The sequence below is a fragment of the Eptesicus fuscus genome, chromosome 9 (assembly GCF_027574615.1).
Source record: "Eptesicus fuscus isolate TK198812 chromosome 9, DD_ASM_mEF_20220401, whole genome shotgun sequence".
NCBI classification, from domain to species: Eukaryota; Metazoa; Chordata; class Mammalia; order Chiroptera; family Vespertilionidae; genus Eptesicus; species Eptesicus fuscus.
In genome coordinates this window covers 66,322,388-66,337,235 of record NC_072481.1, presented here as the reverse complement: position 1 = coordinate 66,337,235, position 14,848 = coordinate 66,322,388, and the positions used below count along the sequence as shown (strand labels likewise).

At 39.1% G+C, this 14,848-nt stretch overlaps 1 protein-coding gene across 9 annotated transcripts in view; it reads left to right on the top strand.

Annotated features, from left to right (window-relative positions):
• The window catches only part of KYAT3 (kynurenine aminotransferase 3), a 55,629-nt gene that overhangs the window by 28,834 nt on the left and 11,947 nt on the right, over positions 1-14,848 (top strand). For 7 of the 9 annotated variants that reach the window (XM_054721268.1, XM_054721274.1, XM_008157792.3 and 4 more), the window contains 3 exons: positions 6,531-6,607; positions 8,210-8,299; positions 13,002-13,188. In XM_054721268.1, the coding sequence (XP_054577243.1) occupies positions 6,531-6,607; positions 8,210-8,299; positions 13,002-13,188 (354 nt within the window). The remainder of the gene's footprint in view (positions 1-6,530; positions 6,608-8,209; positions 8,300-13,001; positions 13,189-14,848) is intronic. The other 2 variants (XM_054721270.1, XM_054721271.1) reach the window with 2 other exon arrangements.

The window sequence follows — 14,848 nt, the reverse complement described above, 5'->3', positions numbered from 1 at the left end:
CAGGTCTATTCAGGTGTCAATTTTTAGGGCCACAGTCACACCTCTCCTTCTGCACTTGGTTTGTCCTTTTTCTGTTCTGTTTTGATTTTTCCTCCATAGCAAATACCAGGATCTATGTATTTTACTTCTACAAGAAGGAAGGGATTTTTGTTTGTTTGGGTGTCTGAATCCTCTGTCCCCAGTATAGGGTCTTGCGCATGGTAGACGATCAGAAATTAATTGTTGAATAAATGAATAGGAGGTATGAAAAGGTTAAAGGAAGGATAACTAAAATCACTATGGCAGAAACCAATAATAAAAAAAGTGCACTTCTATATAAATATATATTTCCAGCATCATAATCACCCCTATGGTGCATTACAAACTGCTGTAGAGATAGAGGGGAAAGCAAATGTTTGTGGGGCTCAACAAAGGAGTGGGCAAAAGATGGAAGTAGGAAGAAAATCCCTATCAGATAAACGTACGGTACTGTGGCAAAAAGGCATGAAAGATCAAGGTACATTTAAGAAAGATCAGTGGTTTACAAGGGTTTGTTATAGTGACTGGCAGGTATGACCGTGGGAAAGTAGGGTGATTCTGAGGGACTTTATATATGAAAATAGAGTAAACTGTTGAGGAGTGTAAAAATAAAACAGTCTTTCAAAATGAGGGACAACAAGCATTTACTGAGATCAATAAGAATAGCTGTTCTGGAATCATCCATTCAGGCGAAAGCCCCAATAATGTTCTATTAGGAGACAAAGGCAGTGGGCATTGATGGGAAAGGGAAGGGGAGTATTTACATCAGTAGAAGAAAGGCATCTCTATTGGTACACATAGCATGTTAATTTTAAACAGCGGTTTTCATTTTCAGTAGTCATTAGTCCAGTAGTCTTAATAACTAATTCTTCATTATCTTTGAAAACAGTTCTTTGGGGCACAAGTTTGCTTAAGCCCAGTCCAAAGGTTATTTTGTCCTGTTTTTTACCATTCCAAAATTTTTGAGGCATAAGACATGCAAGGCAGTTCCTCTGACAGGGCAACTATGGCTTCATTTTAAAATGGCTTCATTTATATGTATTATTGTTTATAGGTCAGTGGTTCTGAAACTTACGTTAGTGGTAGAGCACCTTGAAGCCACAATGTTTGCATCATGAAATAGTGATATATTGCATTCCACCCTGAAACTAGAAGCAATTTTCCTGGCAGAAATTAAATAATTAGAATTCAGTATAAAAATCATTGAATAAAAATTCTGTGCATATTTTTCATAACAAAGAGCTATTGAAATAAACACGTTTGAGGTTTTCTGATATTGGCATTAATATTCATTTAGTAAATGCTCATTTGTTTCACAATTGGTAGCACTCACTATCAGATAAGTGCTAGCATTTATCTTAAGTGCTTAATACAATTTTGTTGAGGAAAACCTAGTTAATTTTTTTTAAGTTCTACACATTAATTTGATCACCAGAGAGAGTACCAGTGAGCACACTTTGAGAACTACTGCAAAAGGTGTGGCAAGGGAGAGGAATTGATTACATGATTGGATTTGTTTTAAAAAGGTAAGAACCAGCTGCAGGTGAGGATCATAAGTCAGTCAGATGCCCTGGTAGTGGAGATGATAAACGCATACTGTTTAGAAGGGGAAACTCCACAGCACAGAGTATATCGTTAAAATGTGGGAAGGGAACAAGCAAGAATGATTCTGAGATCTCCAGCCTGGACCACTCAGCAGTGATGAGGCCCTTCACCGGAGAGGGAGATGGAGATGGAGATGGAGACGGGGGAGCAGATCTGTGGGGAAGAGTTGAGCCAAGGAAATTCCTGCTACTCATGCTTTAGTCTTGCTAAGTTTTAGTGTCTATAAGACACAAATGTCTGAAGGCAAGTGAAATTGTAGGCCTGCTGATCAGGATCAAATTAGGAGGTAGAATGTTAAACAGAGAAAGCCAGAAGCAAACTGTGATTCTGTGTCAAAATTGCATCAGAGTTCACCTTCACCTGTCATGTTGCTGACCTCTGTTTTGGGCCATTTGAACTATTCCAGCCAATATGGACAATTAACTTTTGGGTAGATGTTTTTAGATTAATTTTTTATTAAATTGGTATTTAATTATTTTATTTTAAATTATTTTAAGTTTATTTGATTGAAAATAAGTATTTATTTTAAATAAAATAATTCTGTTTAACTAATTAGATTATTTTGTTAAAGTTACTAAGTTTTGTTTAGATTAAGCAGAGAGGGAGAGGTATCTACATAATGAATAAATATCTATACTAATAAAAGGGTAATATGCTAATTAGACTGGGTCAACCGGCCATTTTCCGGACATCCAGCTTCCTTCTGGACAAAGCCATGGTGGTGGGGGCCAAGGCAGAGGCAGTTAGGGGTGATCAGGCCAGCAGGGGAGAGCAGTTGGGGGCGACCAGGCCAGCAGGGGAGGGCAGTTGGGGGCATTAGGCAGGCAGGCAGGTGAGTGGTTAGGGGCCAGTGGCCCTGGATTGGAAAGGGTGCAGGCCCACAAGGAGTGGGCCTAAACTGGCAGTCGGACATCCCCCAAGGGGTCCCAGATTGGAGAGGGTGCAGGCGGGCTGAGGGACACCCCTCCCCCACCCACCCCCCCGGCATGAATTTCGTGCACTGGGCCTCTAGTAATTTTATATTCATCCTAAACCATGTTCATGCCTGTGTGAGAATGACTCAAAGCTTTAGAGTTTTAGTTAACTCCATTTAGCAATATTGTCTCAAAGATTACTTGAAATTATTTTTAAACCTATGTTATATTTAAACCTTATGTTATATTAGAAGCCCTTCATGATAACAGTGTAACTAATACTATTATTTGCTAGAGATAACAAGACATATATATTTTAACTCAGATTTTTTAGTTGTTATAACAGCCCAAAAAGTTAAACCATGGAAAAAATGAATTCGCTATTTCATTATTTAGAGAGTAATTCAGTTGCATGAAAACTTATTCTATCAAATACAGTGGCCTTTGTTACATGAAAGATACAAAATGGCTATTCCATCCATTTTCAGAGTGCAATAGTAGCTCTTTGATATAACACAATAAGGCTCTGTAGCCACACATCATGAAATTAGCATCATCTTCATGGCACAGAGGCGGTTATCCTGGTGTGGTGCTCTTCATCATGCCACTAATCTTTATCTGACTTCTACTGAAGCCCAAGTTGCCTGTGAGTAACTGTTATAGCTGCTGTGGCTGGCTTAAAGATCATGGGTCCTAAATGAGAGGTGCAAAGACCAGTTGCCTTTCAGATGTAACTGCAAGCTAAACTTACTGATACTGGATATAGTTTTTTAAATCATCAGATCTGCAAAGATTTATTTTTTATTTTTTGCCTCTGGTTACTATAGTCACACTCAGTGCTGTGGTCATCTGTTTACATGAACTTCTGTGGCTCCCCAAATCTCTGAGATTGAGAAGACATGAACTTCTAGATGTTTTTAAATTACTTAGGGCCCCTTTTATTGAAAGAGTGGGTTTTATTCCAATTGGATCAGATTCTTGATTCAAATGATATCTCCAGGTTTCAGTAAAAAAGACATTTCAGTCAACAAAAGAAACCTCTCTTATAGAAGAGATAGAATAATACACTGATATTTGTATACTAACCTATTAAGATTTGGGAAATTAGTGTAAAATTATTTGTAAGCTATTTATCGGATCAGCTTACATCCACTTTTATATGGCTAAAATAGCGACCATCAAATTAGCTCTCCTTTGAAATACTAAATTAGATTTGATAATGTGTATGAAACCTACATTTGACAGGAGTACTCTTTAATTTCTGTCATATGTAACTTACAGTGAAAACATAGTAGGATTGTGTTTGTTTCTCTGGATAATTTTTATTTTCAAAGATTTTATCTATATTGTTACTAATAGGCCTTTCTGATTTTGGATATATATCATTACATAAGGAGAGTGGTACTCTGCATTATGCATAGTTTAGATTTGCTCTGGTCCAATAGGAAGTGGCACATGTGTCATGGTGTTCTTTGAAATACTTTGGAAGTCTAGAACTGTCTCAGAACTTGAAGGGCTATAATTATTTATGTACAAAATTAGGATATCCCTTCTTCGAATGGACGCTTTGAATATTCATTTATCTTTTCACTTTTGTTATACTCCACAAAGAATACAATTATACTTTTCTGACTTATACTCTTTTCCTACCTTTACAAATACTGGCAGGTGTTTCATGATAGACTGAAACTATGTATACATTCGTTTTGGAAATTTCTTTAGCTACTTTACATTTTAGTAAGCTTGAGAAGATTACTTTAAGAAAACAGCTTAGCCCTAACTGGTTTGGCTCAGTGGATGGAGTGTCAGTCTGCGGACCTGAAGGGTCCCGGGTGCAATTCCAGCAATTGCACCCCTGTGGGCTCAATCCCCAGTACGGGGCATGCAGGAGGCAGTCGATCACTGATCCTCTCTCATCATTGATGTTTCCATCTCTCTCTCACTCTCCCTTCCTCTCTGAAATCAATAAAAATATTTTTTTAAAGAAGAAAGAAAACGGCTTACTCCCCTCCCCAGAAATGGGTATTTGTTTTCCTATTGTGTGTACCAACACTCTTAGAATAATATAAGAGCATCTATTGTGCCTCTAAAAAACAAGCAAAAAAAAAAATGTGGGATTGCATGTGAAGAACTTCACAACTAAATTATTGAATCCAAAAAGCAGTGTTGTAGGTAGCATTCTCAGAAGATTAACAGAGAAATAATGTACCACTGTCCAGCAAAATTCACAAACTCTTCATTTTGTACCTCCAGGACTTGGTTCTCTGCATTCCCTTTGCCAAAAACTTACCTTCCTTCCGGCTTCCCTGCCTGGCAAACATTTCCTAAAGTCTCAGCTCAAGCATTACTGGATACAGAGAGCCACCCTAATGCCTTCTATCCTTGCGCAATACTCCATGCCTATTGCTATTACAGTGTCACACTGTATTACAAGTGTTGTCTTACTCATCTCCTACCCCCACTAGACATTAACCCCCCTGAAGATAAGAACTGTATCTTTCTTGTCTTTGTTTCCTCTAGACCTAGCTTAATCCCTGGCGCCTGATCGCTGCTAATAAATGTTTCACAAGTGGATAAATAAATGAATGAATGGTGTTATTAAAGATATCAGTCAACTTGAAACCTTTAACAGTCATTTCTCAGTATCCGTGGCATCTGTATTTGTGAATTTACCTACTCACTAAAATATATTTGTAACCCCCAAGTCATTACACTGCTTCTTTCTCAGACCTGTGCAGAAGGGTCACCTGGTATGCATGTTCCCAGTTAAGGACAACAAGGCAACACTTTGCCTTCTTGTTGCAGCTCCTACTATTAGCAAGCATCCTTTGAATGGTGATTTTGCTGTTTAAAGTGGCCCCAAAGCCTGGGGCTGAAGTGCTATCTAATGTTTCTACTGTAAGTGCAATAAGACTCCGTTGTGAATTGTGGAGAAAGTACTTGTGTTAGATAAGCTCCATTTGGGCACAAGTTCTAGTGCTGTTGGCCATGGGGGTATTACAGGGTGGTATCTAAAAGGTATGGAGCTTTTTTTTAGGGTGAAAAAAGTTCTAAAGCTGATTGTGGTGATGGTTGCACAACTCTGTGGGTATACTCAAAACATTGAATTGGATACTTTAAATGAGTGAATTATATAGTGTGGGATTGATATCTCAATAAAGCTGTTAGCAAAACACATACGTACACACACGCATGCACTCACAGGCATACAGATTGCTGGGCCCCACCTCCAGAGTTTCTGATTCAATAAGTCTGTGATGCAGACCAAGAACTTGCCTTTCTTACAAGTTCCCCGGTATATTGGTATTGCTGGTGTAGGAGCCACATTTTTAGAATTGTTGCCCTAAGGATTCTGTAGATATAGATTCAGAAAATGGGCAGTAGACACCTGGCCAGTGTGACTCAGTGGTTAAGCGTCAACCTATGAACCAGGAGATCCTGGTCATGGCACATGCCTGGGTTGTGGGCTCGATCCCCAGTAGGGGGCCTGCAGGAGGCAGCCGATCAATGATTCTCTCCCTCTCCCTTCCTCTCTGAAATCAATAAAAATACATTTTTTAACAAGAAGAAAATGAGCAGAAGAGAGGTGAGCTAAACAACAGCCAGGAGTACAACCAAAATGGGCTACGAAATGATTATATTCAACACACAGCTACTATTAACACCGGGTGCCGGGTGCCACAGCTTGTGTGACCAATATACCAAACCAGCCCAGAACACTGCCTGCTGGCACTTCTGCCACTCCTGCCCCTGGCAATAATTTTGCTACTTTAAATGATTCAATCTACTACATACTATTTTGCTGCGATATTATAATATTTTCAAGCATTGTAACATTTTCAACTGTGCTTGAGTTAAAGTTACATTGTCTTTAAAAAAGCTTATTGAAAGCCTATAACTATACTGACTGTACTATGATACATTTATATTTTTAGATTATACCAAATATAGATTGATTGGAAAGCAATTATTTAACTTTTTTTTTCTGTTCAGCCACTTTTCCAGGTATGTGGGAGAGAACAATCACCATAGGAAGTGCTGGAAAGACTTTCAGTGTAACTGGCTGGAAGGTAAGATGAGGAATTTAATTGCTTAACAATAGGCATGTACTTTATAGCTTGTAGATTTTTTGTGTTTTCTTTTTTTTTCTTTTTTTTATTAAGGTATTATATGTGTACATATCTTACCATTGCCCCACCCCACTCCCATACATGCCCTCACCCCCCAGTGTTTTGCGTCCATTGGTTATGCTTATATGCATGCATACAAGTCCTTCGGTTGATCTCTTATCTCCCCCACCTCTCCCTCACCTTCCCGCTGTAATTTGACAGTCTGTTTGATGCTTTACTGTCTCTGTATCTATCTTTTTGTTCATCAGTTTATAATGTTCTTTATTATCCATAAACAAGTGAGATCATGTGGTATTTTTCTTTTATTGACTGGCTTATTTCACTTAGCATAATGCTCTCCAGTTCCATCCAGGTTGCTGCAAGATTTTTTGTGTTTTAAATGCACATATATTTAGTTTACACGTTTTTATACTTAGTGATTATTTGCTTATAATTTACTCACTTAGCTTTCACATTGACCTTTGTTTTCTTTGGGACCTAATCATTTCTTTTTAAGTAAGAAAACATAGGTAATTTTTTTATTTTTTAAGTAACCAACTAATGACACAATTTTCTTTGGAAAGAGTGTTCAGATTACTGCCTATTCAAATAAAAGGATAACAAATGCTAATAGCAATATTTTGGCACTTCCATTATGTGCTGGCTTCTTAATGCTTTACATGTACATATTCCTTTCATTCTCATAACCACGTTATGAGGTAGATATAATCTATTATCTCCATTTTAAAGACAATAAAACTGAAAGCACAGAGAAGTTAAGGGACTTGCCTAAAGTTGCACTGCTAATAAATTCAAGCCAGGGCTTGCAAGCTGACTTTCAAATGTATGCACTTAGCCACTGCACTCTGAATCACAACAACTTATCCAGTCGAAACTTGATTATCTTCAAATCTCACGTCTCCTAAACATGGCTAAGAAGCCAGGGACTAGATACGGACGGGTGGGGGGAAGGGAAGTATACGTGGGCACGAAAGGCCAACACGAGGGATCCTTGTGATGATGAAGATGTTCTATATTTTGACTGTATCAATGGCAGTATCCTGATTGGCAAGATGTCACCATTGGGTAAAACTAGGTCAAGAGTACAAGGAATCTATATTATTTCTTACAACCGCATATTAATCTACAATTATCTCAAAATAAAAAAGTAATTAAAACAAAAAAGATGCCTGCAGAACCAAATAATGGAAGAATCCCTTAGGCCCTCATTCATAGCTACTTTAATCTATATGTAGTTCAAACAAGCTTTGATACAGTAGTTTAGACCTGCAGAATATCAGAAGTAGCAAACTAGAAGAGAAGAAGATAATAATGATTGCAGGGACTATTTACCTTCTGAGAGCAGAGTTTAGTGACCCCATTTGGAAACTTTTGCACAAAAAGAAGTGTTGAACTGATTCTAAAACTGTGCTACTTTCATAGTGTGAACATTTTTGAATTGAATATACTTAATAATTGCAGTAAGCTTATCTACTCTATTAGATTTGATACATACAATTAGATTCATTTTTTGAAATTTGCTTTTATCTGTTCCTTTTCCAGCTTGGCTGGTCCATTGGTCCTTATCATTTAATTAAACATTTACAGACAGTTCAACAAAACAGCCTCTATACCTGTGCAACTCCTTTACAGGTAGGTGTTATTGTAACTCGGGGTTGAGGCACGGTCTTTTAGTGAAGGTGTTATCTTTATGTTGTGTGTTTGAATGGCCTTAATTATTTCCTTCATGTCCTCTTTGAGCGCGGCTTCTGGTATAATTTGCGAATTTAGGAGCAGACACACAGTCATTGCTATTACGAACAGTTTGTTGTTTTTTAGTACATCAAGCTTTAACTTTGAACACTCCTTCTTTGCTGGTGGGATTACAGCACCACGCCAAACTATAGTTGCACATGCCCGATGCAGCAGCATCTCCCTTCTGGAAATTTACTCTATAACTATTCCTGTGCGCATAAGAAGCTCTGTCTGTACACAGCCATTTATTGCAGAAGTTAAGGGATAGTCATTATCCATCAACAGGCAGTTGGTTTAAGTAGTAAACCATGATCTAGCCAAACATTTAAATATGCTATGACGGTATTCGTGTCCTATTTCTCTGTAACAAATTAACACAAACTTAGTGGCTTAAAACAACACAATTTTTTTTAACTTATAGTTCTAGGGGTCAGCCGTGGAAAAGTTTCTTACAGGGCTGAACGCACAGAGTGGGCATTGCTGCGTTCCTCCTGGAGGCTCGAAGGAAGAGTCCGTTCCTTGTCTTTCCCAGCTTCCAGGGGCTGCTCGCATGCTTGGTGCGTGGTCGCATCACTCCAACCTCTGCTTTTGTCAACACATATCCTCCCGCCACCTTCCTTCCCTTTTAAGGATCCTTGTCATTGCATTAGACCCAGATAATCCAAAATAATCTCTCCATCTCAAGACCCTTAATTCATATTTGCAAAGTTCATTTTATGTACAGGTTGTGGGTCTTAAGACATGGACAGCTTTGGGGGCCGTTATTCGGTCTAACATTGTGGCTGTTTAAAAATTTAAAGTAAAGTAAGGGAAATAGTGAGAAAGCTCTGTAATTACTGATATGGAGAAATTTCCAGAATATAATGTAAAGTAAGAAAGCAAGATATATTTACACTACATCCTATATAATAAAGAGGTAATATGAAAATTGACCATCACTCCAACACACAAGATGGCCGCCCCCATGTGGACACAAGATGGCCACCACAAGATGGCCAGCAGGGGAGGGCAGTTGTGGGCGATCAGGCCAGCAGGGGAGGGCAGTTGGAGTGACCAGGCCGGCAGGAGAGGGCAGTTGGGGGCAATCGGGCCTGCAGGGGAGGGCAGTTGGAGTGACCAGGCCGGCAGGGGAGGGCAGTTGGGGGCAATCGGGCCTGCAGGGGAGGGCAGTTGTGAGGGACCAGGCATGCAGGGGAGGGCTGTTGGGGAGACAAGGTCTGCAGGGGAGGGCAGTTGGGAGTGACCAGGCCTGCAGGGTAGGGCAGTTGGGGGGGACCAGGCTTGCAAGGGAGGGAAGTTAGGGGTGACCGGGCTAGCAGGGGAGGGCAGTTGGGGGCAACCAGGCCTGCAGGGGAAGACAGGGGCGACCAGGCTGGCAAGGGAGGACAGTTAGGGGTGACCGGGCCAGCAGGAGAGGGTATTTGGGGGTGACCAGGCCTGCAGGGGAGGACAGTTAGGGGCAACCAGGCTGGCAGGGGAAAGCAGTTAGGGGTGACCAGGCTGGCAGGGGAGGGCAGTTAGGAGCAATTGGGCCTGCAGGGGAGCAGTTAGGGGTGATCAGGCTGGCAGGGGAGGGCAGTTAGGAGCAATTGGGCCAGCAGGGGAGCAGTTAGGGGCAATCAGGCAGGCAGGCAGGAGAGCTGTTGGAAGCCAGCAGTCCTGAATTGTGAGAGGGATGTCCAACTGCCCATTTAGGGGGATAGGGCAGTCGGAAATTTCTCAAGGGGTCCCAGATTGGAGAGGGTGCAGGCTGGGCTGAGGGACACACACACACACACACACACACACACACACACACCCATGCACAAATTTCGTGCACTGGGCCTCTAGTTTTGTATAAGAAAGGGGAAAATTGTTCTCTTGTATGTTTGAAGGATCTCTGGAAGGATCCATGATGAAACTAATAAAAGTGGCTGTTGTAGGTATGAAATTAATGGATAGGGACATGGATAGGTGAAGGAATTTTTAATGTATATCTTTTTTCTATATTGTTTCTATTTTTTAAAAATATTTATAAAACAGGGATCCACATACCATCATTCTGTGAATAATCAGAACACTGAAAAAAAATTTATTTTTCTGGAAGGCAGTTAAAAGGCCAAAGAATAAAATATGTTGACTATGGTAAACTTACTTTTTTGCTTCCTGTCATAAATGCCTGCTGAATAAGAAAAATATATATTTTTTACAATTTCTTTCCAGTGACTCTAAGGTAAGACCATGATAAAGGCTAATTCTGTCATTTGCTTTTGTTATATAGTATTAAACTCATTTTATCCTCTGAAAATAAATCCATTCTCTTATTCAACAAATATTTATTGAGTATTAGAGATACAGCAGCTAAAAATTCCTGCCCTCATGGACCTTACAGTCTAATGGGGAGACACAGACAATAAATAAAAATTTTAATAATATAATATATCAGATATTGATAGATGCAATGGAGAAAAATAAAGTAGTGAAGAGGGAAGATATAAAAGTGCTATGGGGGAGAATATACAATGTTAATAACCTTTTACACTCGGATGTCGAGTGTGACTCGACACGGTTAGCATTAGAATAAAGGAATCAAGAAAAAAGCAAGCGAGTGCAAAGGGTTAAGTGATCTTTGAAAGCCTCACTGAGAAGGGGACATTTGAGCTACGAACTGAAGGAGGATAAGCAGTCACATGGTTACGCAGAGAAGAACCCTCCAAACTGAAAGAACAAGTGCAAAGGCCCTGGGGTCAGGAAGCCTGGTTGTCACGTTTATATCCTTGAAAAGCGTAGAGGCTGAAATAGGATGATTAAGGGGTAAGATTAGGAAGTGATCAATCAGAGGTAGCTGGGAGCCAGATCAAGTAGGGGCATGCTTGTCTCTGTAAAGACTGAATGAGGTAGGAAGCCACTGAAGAGCTTAGAGCACATGAGTGACATGATCTAACTTGTGTTATCAGAGGGACTCTGGGTGCTTAGCTGAGTGGGAGAAGACTGTTGAAGTGATCGAGGAGAGAGACAGCAGTGGACTGAACCAATATGGGGACGATAGAAGTGGTGAAAAGGGATTGGGCTCTGAATATATTTTGAAGGTAGATGCCGATGGATCACACGTGGGTTATGAGAGAGAGGAGTCCAGTATAATTCTAGTTAGGAGAGATGTTTATGTCTCCTGAGCTTTGAATTTTCTATGGCAATCTCTCATGCTATAGGCCGGGGAATGAATAAGTTGCTAAGGAAAAGGAAGATTCAGCTAAGAATCCAGAACACATTTTTCAGAACCATCTTATTCTCCATTTCAGCGAAGTGGCCTGTTTTTTTCCCATGCCTTCAGACAAACATGTTTGGAAACTAGCCCAAGTTTCTAGTGGAACCACAGATTCTTAGGCTGAAGCAACCTATCCTTATTTATCCAAGTTTTGTTTGTTTGTTTGTTTTTCAGTACTGGGGAATGATTATTTTTTTTCTGCTGAATTCTTTTGGCATGCAGTGTTCTCTGTGATTTAATCCTTCTCTGTCTCTCTATCATCTCTTGCCATGTTATCTATCTTGCTACCCAACCTCAATGACACTAGACTTCTCTCAGTTCTTCCAGAAGAACAAATCACATCCTTTAACCAATCGTTTCTGTCTCATCTCTCTCCTTACCCTCACCAATACACACCAATTGGAAGCTTCATAAAGGCAAGGACCTTGTTTATCATTACAGCCCCAGCATTCATCACAATGCCAATTTTAACCTAGCTCAGGTAATTTACTGAGTAATTCAATGTGTCCTTTAGTTCTTGATATCACTTGTGATTAATTTCCTTAAAATTTGGCCACTTTGCTCTGCCCTATCTCTTAACTATCCCAAGTTCTTGCTTAGTTGCTTGGATCTCCTGGTTGGCTCTGAGAACCAATATTTCTACGTCGTCCCAGTTCACACTTGCCCACCACGCTTTGGCCCTCCTGCGTGGATAGGTCCATGTTCTTTATGCATGCTCTGAGTCAGACATGTGTATCTGATCCTGACCTATTGCCTCTCAGACACCTGCCTAACAGCATTGGCTTTTCTCTGGGCCCAATTTCACCCCTGTGTCTCACTTTCCTGAAGAAGGGTAGGGAAGCCACTCACATGCCCGAGAAACTTGTTTCTAACCCCTGTGGCCTTAGACCACTTTTGGGGGATACGCATGATTAGTACAGGAACTTGCACACCTCAGGAATAACACAGCAGGTCAGTTTTCATTTCCACTCCGTCCTCCAAGGTAATAGGAAAGGCTGGCTAGTTCGTCATTTCTCAGTCATCTTTTAGGCTTGGATCTAACAAGTCATTCTACAGCTCACCTCAATAGAAAATAACATGTCTTTTCATTTCCAAGTATGTCATCTTTACATAATATCTCTTTCAATTTGGAAATTTCATGGCTTATTCTCAGTTCTTCACATTAGATTTAATCATTTACGTGTAACTGATTCTTCCATTAATCTGTAGAGTTTAACATAGGTTCACAGGAATTCAGCTGTAATTTCCTGAATGACTTTTTGCCAATAATATTATTACTCAGTCTTTATTTATTAAACTCAGTAATAAATAACGTTACCATATTTCCTTTTCACATTTTTTAATCTTAACATACAGGAAGCTTTGGCTCAAGCTTTTTGGACTGACATGAAGCGCATGGATGACCCAGAGTGTTACTTTAATTCTTTGCCAAAAGAGTTGGAAGTAAAAAGAGATCGGATGGCACATTTACTTGAAAGTGTTGGCCTAAAACCTGTAGTTCCTGATGGAGGCTACTTCATCATTGCTGACGTGTCTTTGCTAGGTTTGTAAAGGTTTTCATAATTTCAAATATATAGAAACTTATGTGTGAAGTTATATCAGAATTACGGAGAAAAGATTGGTGTCGAAGCCATATCAGCGTTTTATCTTTGAAAAAATGACTTTCACAATGTCAGTGTTTTCTACAGTCATCTGAACTTTTAGGTCCTTGACCTTACATGTGACTGTGTTTACATGATTATGGAGCCAGTTGTTGTAAGTGTTCTCTTAAACATAGAATTTGCTGTCATCTTGTTCTGTTGTGTAACTTAAAACACTGAAATCATATATGTGTTCCTTTGAGTAACATTTTAGTTTCCCTTTTTACTTGAGAAAAAAATGAGATTTCTAAACTGTCGATGCCATCAGGATTATTTGCCACTTTAGAATATACTGAAATGAAGTAAAGAAGGAAAATAATATTAATTGAGGGTCTACTACATGCCTGGCACTTTCAAACATGCTTTTGTAGAAGCATTCAGCTCCATGTTTAAAGACACGAAGACTTAGAAAGTTTTAACTAACTTGTCTGAAGTCACACAGCTTAGATTCCCAATAATTCTGTCTCCAAAAGTGTTACCTGAAGCTATTGTAATTCTGATGTGCCATACAAATAGAAAGTTACAAGCATGATAACATTTTATGTATAACTAATTTTTCTTCAAAAAAACTATAATGTTAATACTAAATTTTATAAAGCATAATTTATTCAGACAAAAATTATAACCATTTTAAATAGTTTTAAATGTTTTAAGATTCTGTTACAATGAAGCTATATGCCACTGAACTTGAAAACCTTTTGTATATACCAAATTTTATAAATTTTCCAGGCTCTTAAGCTCCTATACTCTGAGGTTTTGAGATCATTTTTCTTATATTTGGTCTAAATGTGCAACTCATTTCATGAAATGATAAAAAGAAATAGCACAGTTTTCATTAATTGTGTTTTCACTTTAAATTGGAAAGCCACAAAATATTCAACATGACTTAGTTTATTGAAAAGAGATTAATTTATACTTTATCTGCTCTCCAAAAGAATTTGAACTAACTCAGATTAAAAGTATTTCATTTACTATCCAACCTAAGAGGTCAGCAGGTCTAACTTTGAATTCTAGCTATGCCAAGTGCTGGCCATGGCAGTTGAGTATGTTATTACCGTAACTAAGCTTCAACTTCCTCATCCATAAAAAGGGAATAAAAGTGATGCCTTCCTCATAGGGTTATGGGAAGGAATATTTCCTAAGATTCTGCATAGAAAGCACTCAGACCAATGCCTGGCATAAAAGTTGATTTTATTATTGCTGAGTGATCTGGGTTTTGCAACTGTAAAAACAACCCTGGATTCATGAACAACTACTACCTGTTGTAACTTCCTCTGGCTGCTCACAGTGCACGTAGACATATTCTAGTGCCTGGTGCCTGAAAGGCATTGTAAGATGTTGGATATACTCAAACTTGTATTTCAATACTTGGAGCACTTGGACTCTAGAAGGAATGTGCTTTTACATTTATGCTCAACGTTGCTGGTTTTGCCTTAAACCCAGCAACAAATTCACTTGACCCATTTATATTAAGCCCTTTACATGAGCAGAGCACTGTGGCTTGCTATTATTCAAATCCAAATTAAGGTCTAAATCTGAAAGAAAGTCACCTTTTTAAAGAAA